At 36.3% G+C, this 12,278-nt stretch overlaps 2 protein-coding genes across 3 annotated transcripts; one reads left to right on the top strand and one right to left on the bottom strand.

Moving 5' to 3' along the window:
* Window positions 1-5,599: 5,599 nt before the first annotated feature.
* LOC110926012 (RHOMBOID-like protein 2) lies at window positions 5,600-8,132 on the top strand. Of its 2 annotated transcripts, none has more exons than XR_004886023.1 (5): window positions 5,600-6,069; window positions 6,483-6,646; window positions 6,800-6,963; window positions 7,197-7,518; window positions 7,570-7,762. XR_004886023.1 is itself a non-coding variant. In XM_022169788.2 (5 exons), exons 1-5 carry the CDS (start codon window positions 5,768-5,770, stop codon window positions 7,911-7,913), a joined length of 996 nt encoding a protein of 331 aa, XP_022025480.1. In that variant the 5' UTR covers window positions 5,600-5,767; the 3' UTR covers window positions 7,914-8,132. The 2 variants fall into 2 exon arrangements, 1 of the variants encoding a protein (XP_022025480.1); XM_022169788.2 differs by lacking the exon at window positions 7,570-7,762 and adding an exon at window positions 7,799-8,132 and having other exon boundaries at window positions 7,197-7,447.
* Window positions 8,133-8,917: 785 nt separating this feature from the next.
* Window positions 8,918-11,717, bottom strand: LOC110926011 (cytochrome P450 87A3). Its single transcript, XM_022169787.2, has 9 exons — window positions 11,473-11,717; window positions 11,051-11,372; window positions 10,813-10,962; window positions 10,268-10,519; window positions 9,931-10,020; window positions 9,769-9,847; window positions 9,579-9,685; window positions 9,369-9,496; window positions 8,918-9,277 (listed from the first exon to the last, which is right to left on the bottom strand). Exons 1-9 carry the CDS (start codon window positions 11,664-11,666, stop codon window positions 9,136-9,138), a joined length of 1,464 nt encoding a protein of 487 aa, XP_022025479.1. The 5' UTR covers window positions 11,667-11,717; the 3' UTR covers window positions 8,918-9,135.
* Window positions 11,718-12,278: the final 561 nt, after the last annotated feature.

Below are 12,278 nucleotides of genomic sequence, written 5' to 3'. Positions count from 1 at the left end.
ACAGAGCACTAGATCAATCGGGCAGCGTATCTAATACGTAACCGGGGGTTAAAATACTTACAACGAGGCAGAGCTTCACTAATTAGGGGGGTATAATGCCCGGGGTATAATTTTAGCTTTATAGAAATTAGAGATTCAGAGAGAATTCGAATTTTTTGAACAATTTCCAAATGAATGCCGATGGCCTCCTTATATAGTGCTATTCGTCGACCTTGTCGCGCCCCGCGATGGAAACCAAGGAGGGCTTCGCGGCCCGCGACGCCAGCTAGGGTAGGCCCTAGCTTGGCTGACTCGGATGCTAGACTCGACACGAGTCCGACACGTGGCGGCACCGGGTCACGCCGTTTGTCTCATCGCTCGCGGCTCGCGTAGAACCAAGCGTAGTCTGTCGCGGCCCGCGACAGACTCGTTTTTATTGTTTTTATTTTATTTTTAATTATATAATTGTATTTTGGGCCATTTCTCGTATGCGGGGTGTATTTTAAGGCGTATAGGGACATTCTAAATATATTAGGGGTGTTGGAAATATTTTAGGAGGGTTGTTATATTACTTGATAACTAAAATAATTTGTGATTAATGGTATCTTGTCCGGGCGTCCCGACTCATGAACTATTATGGTCATACTAATTAACGCGTCGGGGTAGGCATACTGACTATAAGACACGTTATTAAATTTTGGTGTGTACCTTAATCATTATAGCACTGAAAATGACCGGCACTGATTTCTGGTTCTCGACTGTATGACAAGTATTTAAAACTGGTGACACGATAAAATCCCAAGAAATACTAAATGGTTACCTACGGGTTTTCTCTATCTATAAAATTCGTTTTGAAAAACTATTTTCAAAATGGGTCGGTTAATTGTAGTTACCAGCGAAAACTGACGTATTTTCCAAAGATTAAACCGTAGGTGCCGAACCTTGATATTAGGCTGGGAATCCGGGTTGGCTATGATAAAAGCTTTGGAATTTGCAACTTTTCAGCTTATGGCGTATAATGTCTAAAGCTCTTTTTATTTGATCCCGCCTGTGGGCTTATACTCTAACGTTTGTATAATGTTTATATATATTCAAGCTTTTATTTAATTAAATATTTTTACTCAATACTTCCACTGCATACAAATTGTGATATTGTTATCCAATCGTCATGCTTAAACCCTACCCTTCCGGGCCCACCGGAAATCGGGGTGTGACAGGTTGGTATCAGAGATACAGTTTGAATGAATTAGACACTAGCCTTTTGTGTCTAAACTCAAATATCACATATGCAAATTCCATAAGACTATTATGAGTTCTAGACCCAAACCTAAGACTGTTCCTCTCATTATATATATATATAGTTATTGATTTTATAATTGTTAGGAAGATGCCTCTCGGAAAGGAACCCGCCGATATAGATCCCATACTTTTTCCTTTCAAGGAAAATTCCCAGACAAAGCCGCAACAACGGAAGCTTCGCACCAAACTAAGGATGTCAGTACGACCAGGTGTAAGGATGAGCTCTTTACCTTCCTCCTATGGCCAATATATTGTTTCCCCAATAGTACCCTAAACTGACAAACCTTCAAGCCAGACATCAAAACCTATACCGATGGACATTGACGACCCATATTTTCTACCTCCCAATTTCAAAATTTCAAACCTTACTTACACAAGCCAGTCTAAAATTCATGACCCGTACTACTCATTATCGTTGGAACCCGCTAGTTCCGCTTCTATGATGAATCCTTACCTAGGAAACTCTAACCAATCACTAAACCCTCCACTACCAACACCAAGAAAGGTGAAACAAGAAAAGGACTAGCGAGAATAACAAAAGAGACCCTAAACCCCACTCCACAACTCATAAGACTGAAAGGTCTCACTGCTCATCAACTAAGAGTGAGTGAAGCATCAAGAGTATCATCAGAACTGAGCCCCGTAACTCTAAGGAGGGGTGCTCATATAAGTATTTCGTCTCTTGTAAACCCCTTGACTTTACGGGTGAGAAGGGAACCACACACATTTTATTCTTTATTAGAATCATTACTTCTTATATGTAGCATACAAGTCTCCAACAAAATATATATCAGTCATCACTTAGGCTAAAGGGTGTGGTCATGTCACTCATGACCACCATGACCCTCCACATAGGCACCATGTCACCCACCTCTAATCCACCATCCAAAGCCGCTACCCTAAGGAGCGATGTTTATGCCCTTCCACGTCGCACTCACCACAACATCCCCCCGTGTTGTCAACGACGTTGTTTCAAGCCCTTGAAGAATCCCACCGACGTTGTGTTACTTGTTTGTTGACGTGGTGTGCTTTGGTTAGATGTGGCAGGTAGCCATTGGACCCCAACGACATAATTTAAAAAAGAAAAAGATTTTTTATTTTAAAAAATCAATCACCTCACCTACATAAAGCTCACCATTTTCACCACTTTCACCTCACTCTCTTCTACCCAACATTCATTTTTTTTAAATCTCTCGACCTTTTTATATAAAATAATGCATCCACACAACCACAACTTTGATCCGAACAATCTGTATGATTTCGGCGAACTACCGAACACCGCTTCGCCAACTCAAGGGTCTCAACCGAACCCACAACATTTTAACGATGCGAACACATTAGCGTACGCTCATCTTCTTGCAAACCTACCATTTAAGTTTCCACAACAACCGCTCACTCCTCTATCACAAACTCCACCTACACCCAAATTTGTACCGTAAACTAAACCTACACCACCCGAATCCTCTACGCGACGAAAACGAAACCACAAAAAGAAAACCCAGTTCGAAAAGGAAAAAAGCAAAAGATGATCGTCATGTATATCAATGGACAAACGACGAAGAGTTGGCGTTGACGAAAGTTTGGCTTTTAATTTCGCAGAATTCGGTTATAGGTATATTTTTATTTTTTTTGTTGTAAAAATACATTTCATAGCTATATCATATTTTTTTTAAAATGTATTTTTTTATAAGTAACAACCAACATAATGACGATTTTTGAAACCGAATTAATGAGCTTTATCACAAACTTTGGGACGAGATTTCTATTAGAAAAATGATAGTTTTTCGTCTAAGTGGCGTGAAATAAACACTGTCCTGACCGCTTTCAATGGCCACTACAACAACCTAAAGAACAACCCAAAAAGTGGCGAAACGGACACCGACTTGTTGACGCGTGCGATGTCTTTGTATTCGGAAGGCAAAAAAGCGGGCCCAAAAATCATCCACTACAAGTGATGAAAAAAACCCCGCTTTGGCCGACATCCAAGAAGAAATCCACGTGTTGAATAATCCAACAAGAAAGAAACACCTAAAAAATTAAAGGCTTTTAGCCTTTACGAAGAAAAGCAAAAGCGAATGTATATAAAAATATCCACTATGATGATCGATCACCTGGAAGGCGAAGAGCGAGAAACGTACATGAGATTAAAAAAAAATCATGGATAAATATCGTACCTAGTTTCAGTTATTTTAGATTATGTTTCGTTTTTTAAGTTTAAATTATGTAATTGGTTTTTTTAGTGATGTAATATTTTTTATTTAAAATTTTTAAGTGTTTTTATTATTTATATTAGCAATAATGCTATTTTTTTTAAAAAAGAATAGATAATATGGAAATATTAAATAAAATTAATAATAAAAAATATGTGCAACGTGTCGGATAACGCCCATCTTCCACGCCCCTTCCCACCCCTCCCTTTTTTCCACCATGCCACTTTGCTGACGTGGCGTCCACATGTCGAACAACGCCCATATATTCTTCATGTCCCTCCACACCGTGTGGTCTAAGAGAGTGATCATGACCCAAACCACCATCCTCTTTATTATTTTAATTTATTTTTGTCTCAAAGTTATCAAATGGAGGGCTGTGGTAATCGTGGTTTAATTTATGCCAACTACCATCAATCAAGGATGGGGTGGTATAACCTTCCATTAATGTTCTACGTGATGAATCATATTCCAATCATGACCCCACACCCTTTAGTCTTATAAGCATTTTTTTTTTTGAAAGGTAAATTTCATTAATAGAAAAACGACGACCCAAGCCGGGCTGACAAAACACAACTACACTATTACATATTTACCAACGAGCTCCAATCCTTCCAGTCTAATCCTTTAAATCTCGATCTATATGAAAACCAAAGAAAACTTAAAGCCTTAATTTCGCTAATAATGCTTTCAATTTACTAAAACATGTTCAGTGATAATACTCTCAATTAATCTACAAAGTAGTTCTATCCTATTCCTAACCTCACATCCATATCACCAAGACCACTTTAGGAAAACCTGCAATAACCTAGTTGTGAATATGAAGGAACACCAAAAATTTAACACAAACATTTAGGTAGTTATACCTAAGGCACCACATTCGACCATGCTTGTCATGATGATGGCCATGGCCCAGACGCTTAGTGAACCAACCCCACCACTTACCCTAACCTTGCCAAAACACAACAGACAATACATATGGGAGCTATCCATTCCATATTTCCCATCGTTCGTGCCATAACACCCAACTAGGGGTTTTGTGGCGGTTTGAAAACTGGGTATTCAAAGTTCCATATCATTACCGACCCTTATGGTTGTTCAATATATGTGTTTGTGTATAATATCTAGAGTTAATTACATAGTTAGTCTCTATAGTTTGTACAAAATAACACACTTAGGTACTAATAGTTTAAAATCACCTTCTAGGGTATTAACTTTTCATTTTGTAACGTTTGGAGGTATTAACTTATAGGGTATTAACATAGTTAGTATCTGTGGTTTACACAAAATAACATACTTAGGTACTAATAGAATGTGATTTTAAACCTACAACTAACGTTAATACCTCCAAACGTTACAAAATGAAAAGTTAATATCCTAGAATGTGATTTTAAACTATTAGTACATAAGTATGTTACTTTGTGCAAACCACAGGGACTAACTATGTAATTAACTCTAATATCTATGAAATTCTTCCTAATTTTTATGTTTCAGTCATATTTAACCTTATTGAATAACACGTTCTACAATTGTAAACGACTCAAATTGATTTTAAATTTAACATCTAATTAAGGAAAAGAGCTATAACATTGGTTTAACTAGCACCACACACTTCTATCATATTTGGCATTTTAAGAAAAGGACATTTTATCTTCAATTTATCATATATCATATATATTATAGCTAATTATCCAATTTGAAATTATATATATCAAATTGTTTACATTTGAAACTAAAATATTAAAAGACTTTAAGACTATATATATTAAAAGACCATAAGACTATATACATGTTAGATTTAAATAAAAATCTAACAAGAAATAGTTTACTAGAACTGATAAAAAAAGTCCACCAAAAATAATTTTATTTTTAATCCAAACGATCATATGCACAGAGGAACAAAACAAGCCGCCTTCTTTGTTTTCCATTTTATCAAGGTTTCAAGAATATTGATTATGATTAAAAACTTGTATAAATAAAAAATTGGGATGAATAATTTACAAAGTTATAATAAGATGATTAATTTATTTAAATAAAAAAAAAAGCAGGTAAGGAAGGTGTTACGCGTATTGGCAGCGGACCACCACCACCACCACCTAACAACGAAATGGACAGAGAAGCAACCAAACCGAGTTACAACTTGCAAATCATTTCGTATCTCCCTCTCCTATTTCTTTCAACTTACTCAACGCCACACATTCACACTTGTTTTATACATTCACCGGTACACCTTTCACTTTCAGTTTCAATTTCAATTGAAGCCAAAGAAAATACAAATATTTATGGGTGGTAACGGAGGAGATCTTGAGAGCAACAAGAGCAGAGGTGGTCCGCCGGCGGCTTATTACACCCCTTCTTCACCTTACCATCATTCCGATTATTCATCTGAAAAACAATGGACTTCCTGGCTCATTCCCATGATTGTTGTTGCCAACGTCGCTATGTTTATTGTCATCATGCTTGTTAATGATTGCCCCAACAACCACAACTCCACTCTTGAAGGGGACTGTGTTGCTAAATTTCTCGGCAGACTCTCTTTTCAGCCTCTTAAAGAGAATCCCCTTTTCGGCCCTTCTTCTTCTACGTATGTTATCTTTGTTTACACACACCCACCCTTTTCAATTTCTTATTTCTTCCTTTCTTCTTGCAAACCCTATTATGTTTTTTCAAGCCTTTGATTTATTTAGCAGCTCATACCTTCTTGATTATTATGTAAATGGTGATTCTTTTTATTAAAGTTTAGGGCTCTCCTGTGAAATGATGAATCCTGATCATCTGACTTGTGGATACATGCCCAATTAAGACAATTTCATGATAAAGATGATTTTGTGTTATATGATAAGGGCCTTTAAGCTTTTCCATTTAATTATATTTTTCAAGATCTACTTTTACTTTATGATTTGATTTGATTTGATTTGGCATTTGGGTGTTGGTTCGCCAAATATTAGATAATGGGTTTCACTAATCTTTTTTATTTTTTTTTTATTATTATTATAGGTTGGAAAAATTGGGAGCTTTAGAGTGGTCTAAGGTGGTGGATGATCATCAAGCATGGAGACTAGTCTCTTGTATTTTTCTACATGCTGGAGTTGTTCATCTACTTGCAAACATGTTGAGCTTGGTTTTCATTGGAATTCGCCTCGAGCAACAGTTTGGTTTCGGTATGTTGACTTTCCCAAGTCTTTAGTAGAAACAAAAAGAACATAATGCCCCTTTCTCTCCTGGCTGGATCACTTTCAACATGTTTTTCAGTCTTTCCATATGGTTTATAACTTTTTATGATTACTGACTTATTATATATATGAATACGACAGTTCGAGTTGGGATACTCTACATGCTAGCTGGGATCGGTGGGAGCATATTATCTGCACTTTTTATAACAAATAATATATCTGTTGGTGCTTCTGGTGCTCTCTTTGGACTTCTTGGAGCAATGTTGTCTGAGCTTCTTACCAATTGGACTATTTATGCTAATAAGGTAACACATTATACTCATAAAAGACTTTGAAGTTTGGTCAATTCGGGGTATGTTTTATCTCAAGCAGACCAACACCCTAAACAAAAAAAGAGGTAACTTAAAAGAAATGTGTCAAGTGTGTGTAACATAGCCCAAAGTGTACTTCTAGCCCATAAAAGTATTAAGTCTTTTAATTTTCTGCAAATTATAGTCAGTTGAAGTTTATTGAATTGAAAGCACATCTCTTTTTGTAGGCTGCAGCTTTGTTTACACTTGTGATCATCATTTTGGTCAACTTAGCTGTTGGGATGCTACCTCATGTTGATAACTTTGCACACATTGGAGGTTTCTTGACGGGTTTCCTCTTAGGGTTTGTACTGCTTATGCGGCCCCAATTTTCTTGGCAAGAACGCCACAATCTTCCTGTTAACGCTCGTGGCAAATCCAAGTACACAATCTACCAATACGTTTTTTGGCTTCTATCTGTGATTCTTTTGGTTGTGGGGTAAGCTTTCTTTAACAGCTATTTCAATTTTTACTAGGGATAAATGGTTTATCACATAACTGATGATGAAAGTTATCCAAATATAAAATACTTGTAAAGGTGACAAAATTCCTGAGTTGGGTAATGGGTCAAAAACAAGTAGTATTTGTTACCGAGTCGGGTCAGGTTGGCCGAAAACACTTTTTGTCCATCTTTTTACCGACCATTCATAAGCAGTTAAGTTGAAACTGTCACCTTGAAGTATCTTTTTTTCCTGCATTTATGCGGATTAACAAGCTGTTTACTTTTCGAAGAATATAGAAAAAAATGTTATATAACTGCTCCAGCCAAACTAACTGAAAAGTATTGCAGATTTACAGTGGGGCTGGTGATGCTTTTCAAGGGAGAAAATGGGAATAAGCACTGCAGCTGGTGCCATTACTTAAGCTGTGTTCCTACTTCAAGATGGCGTTGTGATGACCAATGATTCCGTTTCCTATATAATTGATTGTTAATGTTAATACGAGTTGAGAGTTGGATTGATTTCTGGTTGTGTGAAAAATTGTGTTTCTGATATGTAGCTAGGATACGATATTTGGTTGTACATGTAACAGACTCATAATGATACATGAAGCTATAGTTATTCGTGTGTGTGTTTGTATATATATATACACTCTCTTAATCTAAAGCAAACATTCGTTTTCTTGTTGAACATCTTGTCACCTATGTTAGTTATCCGTATTTGCATTTCATAGTGGATAGTTTACATTCATTTTCTTGCGTTTTAGTTTGACAAAATCTGATTAGGGCTTATTTTCTTGCACATCAATATGGATAAAACAATAAGCGAATGCTATATTAATTACTGCTTTGCGCCTTCCATTATAATGGAGATGACATTTCATCTGCTTTTGCAATATTGCATATTAATGTCAACCCTGTTATTTTGCATACCTCAATTTTCACTTGCACAAGAATGTTAAGCATTCTCTAGTATCGCCGTTAGCCAAGTTGTCTGTTAATCACTACTATTTATTTCATCTTTCACCATTATAACTTATTATTCAAGAAACATTTTGGGGAATTTCTGTAAAACATACTGTCATTGTAGTTCCCTTATTGCTGCTAAACACTCACAGTTGACATGTATCGATTGCCATTCGACTTTATTTAGTTAACATGTTCAACATTCCATTTAAACTACCAAACAAGGATAAAGGTTGCTTTGAGAGTATGCTTCACCTCATCACTGCAGGTAATTGTGACATCCTACCAATTCAGTATTTACCTTTTATATAGGAATTTACTTTTACAAAGCCTCCGCATACCGAACAAACTTCTAGGTTTACTTATCTACTTCTTTTATCCTATCATCAGGAATTCACTTCTTATATTTTTTCACTGTCTTGTTATCTACTTCACTTGCACTCCCTCTGGCTTCATCTTTATTTATTTATTTTTTGCCTCTGAAGAAGTTGAGTAAAAAAATTATATTAGGAATGTGTCGTCCGTCATATAGAACATCACACATTTCTCATTTTTTTTCTTTCTGTAAACATGCATTTTCTAATACCAAAACACTTTAACAGCATCTAGCTTTACATGATCCTGACCAAAACTATTCAGGAACTTTGTGATTCTTTTCCCAAATTTTCTACACAATAGGAGCCTACCGTCTGCTGTAAGCTTTTCTGCAACCTCATTCTGTTTTAAAAGTCTCTACTCCCCTGATCACATTCTGATGTTGGATCTTGATTCTGTTTGTCTTTGGCGATCATCTGAACTTGAAAGCCATTTGGAAACTGTAAACCTGGTGTTCGTACGATTTCTCCTCCTCTCACTGTTTTCCATCTGTCAATTTAACAGGGAAAAAAAATAACAGTTATTATCTCTCTAGCTCAAAAACTTATAACTACATGCATGCATACATATTTCTTTTTACCTGTATTTAGTGACCAAACAGTGCAGAAACACTGCCATCTGGACTTTAGTGAAATCTGTTCCAACACAAAACCTCATGCCACCACCAAAGGCCATAAAGTTCTTTGATGCACCTTTCTGATCCATCCTCTGTTATTGAGAATAAGAATCACAAGTTTTGTTTTATAACTTGAACTATACAGCATGCATAATTCATATAAACTTATTGTACCTTCCATCTCCATGGATTGAACTCTAGTGGATCCTTATAATTGGCAGGATTTAAGTGAACGGCCGGGGGGCATACCATTACCGCCCAACCGGCTGGAATCGTATAGTCTGCATAAATCCAACATCCATATCAAGCTACACTCACATACTTTAATATATTGAGTAATCAAAAAAGATTGTAGCATGGGTACCTTTGAACTTGATATCTTTTAGTGCCTTTCTGAACACTCCTGGAACTATGTTAGCCAAACGGACTGTTTCATTAATAAGCTGCAACATCATCAAGTAGTTGGTATCAACAACTAGTGACTACTTTTGCAAAAAAACTCTAGATTCTGGCTTATTAAACACACCTGAAACGTGAATGTCATTGACTTGTATTCTTTCCATGTAAGTCCAGACTCTGTATTCTCTCTGTTTCTAAGGATATTCTCATGCTCTTCCTGCATACAACATCTAGTCACTTGGTTGAGAAAATATCATGAACAAAACTATATTTTTTTTTTGGACTTAAAATTATGGATATCATTTTCGGTCGAATTTATTTAAGGATTCAATTCTTATTTTCAGTCACCAACTTTCTATATATGACAACTTTGCCAATAGTTTTTATGATATCCGTAATCTTGAGCTAATCACATGGACAGTTTTTTTTTTTTTTTTAGTTTGAAGCAGTTCTTTTTCACTAACCGTTAGTTCTTGCAATACCCGAGGGTTGTCTCTGAGAAGCTTGACAGCTACTGTTATAGCTAGTGAAGTTGTTTCAAAGCTTGCAAACAGAAGTACAAACATCAAGTCTAGGGCAATTGCTTCTGTAAGGATGGAATCACCTCGATCGAGTTCTTCAAGTACATAGTCAAAGAAATCAGTTTTGAGTTTCCTAGGATTCGCTCGTCTTTCTTCTAACATGTTCTTGAGCACTGTCATCGCTTTCTTTCTTCCCTGGTTAACCAAACCACATATCAGAATCCTTTTTTCCATATCTTTACTAAGAAAACGGCTAAAAGGGAAAAAAAAAATGAAACAGGTGGGCCTTTGTTTCTATTGGATAAATCGTATTTACATTCTTATTGCAATAAATGTTGGTTCTGAAATCATAATCATCCCTGTTATTATTATTTAGATAAAACATGAAAAATATTGTTAGCGAGTCAACCCAACTTGACCGGGACCGTTTCTAAAGTTGACCTATAACCCGGCCTGCCCATCTGTGTGATTGAAGTAATTTAGAGTACCTGTAGACACTTGTGGTAAGCTGTTCCAGGAATGTCCAAAGGGAAGGAGATTAATCCCTGTATAAAAGCTACAAAACTTTCCCTTAGGTTCTCAGATGACTTTTCTGGATCATAACTTATCAACTTTTTAGCGGTTAGATCAAATATCATCTGCAAGAAAAGAAAAGAAAAACAAAGTTGATTAGAACACATGAGACAGAAGACATGTGATGTGAGATTAAATAAGTAAGTTACGTACGTTTGCAGTTGCTTCCTTCAAGTCCACTGATTCCTTGGCAGCCCATTTGTGTAAGTTTGTTGTTGCTACGTGTTCGACTTCATGAAGCATCTTCTTAAGGCTTTCTGGACCAAATAAGTAGAGCACCATGTTCTTGAGATACTTGTACATGTAGCCATGCAAAGACCCTACATTTTGTCTTCCAAACACTTCCGTAAAGCTATCTGGATACCAGCTTTGAAACAGTTGACCCTCTTGTTGGAAGATCATATAATTAAGATCTGAATCAGTTGAGACTATGACTGGCCGCCCAACAAGATTAGTTTTGAATATCGCCCCGTATCTGAAAAAGCAATAGTTTATTATGTAAGAATACAATCATTAGCTAGGATGTATAAAATAATTAATGGGCCAATCATATGTCAACCAGCTCATAATATTACCTTTTCATTCTCTCTTTAACAAAGGGAGGCGTATCCCAAGTTGGGTTAGGGGCGAAAAACTGTATGGTCTCACCGAGTAATGGCCACCCCATTGAACCAGGGGGCAGATTTCCATTACACCTAGGATTTCGCCACCTGTACACCCAATGTGTAATGCTCACCACAACTAGTGCTGCTGCTGCAATCAGCCACATACTAATCACACAACAATTGGAAGGAAAATAGATTATGAGAGAGAGAGAGAGAGAGATGCAGATGCTGGAATGTATTTGAGTGCATATATACACGAGGTGAAGTATTTATATAGACATGCCAGAAGTTGGAACTATTTAAATAATATTATTATAATGCTGGTTCACTTCACTTTTCTACAGTTAGTTGCTCAGAAAGCTGTACAAGTGGTTGGTCATAAAAATATATATATATAAATCTGCTATTTTTTTTTGTCTTCAGACCACCCCATTTGTTAAACAGCATCTTAAATTAGAGCTTAAGCTTTGCATTCAATTTCCATGAAGTTTACATGCTGTTCCTGCTTTTGTTGTCTATGAACTCAACCTTTTTGGATCCTTTTTATGTACTGCTGGTTTTCAATGATAAGATAATGGTTTTTTTATTACTCCACATAATATTACCATACCATGGGTTAGATAGAATCTGTTGGTGACGATTTATTGTAATTACTTTTACCTTATGTATAATGTGGGGATTTACAGTAGAATGACAGGTAAACGGACGACAAGCTGCACCACAACCCCTTCTCAATAGCAAATTGTAAGATTAAATATATTTATTTTATATTTAAT

This window comes from Helianthus annuus, chromosome 17 (genome assembly GCF_002127325.2).
Source record: "Helianthus annuus cultivar XRQ/B chromosome 17, HanXRQr2.0-SUNRISE, whole genome shotgun sequence".
Lineage (NCBI taxonomy): Eukaryota > Viridiplantae > Streptophyta > Magnoliopsida > Asterales > Asteraceae > Helianthus > Helianthus annuus.
This window is presented reverse-complemented; position numbering and strand designations above follow the sequence as displayed.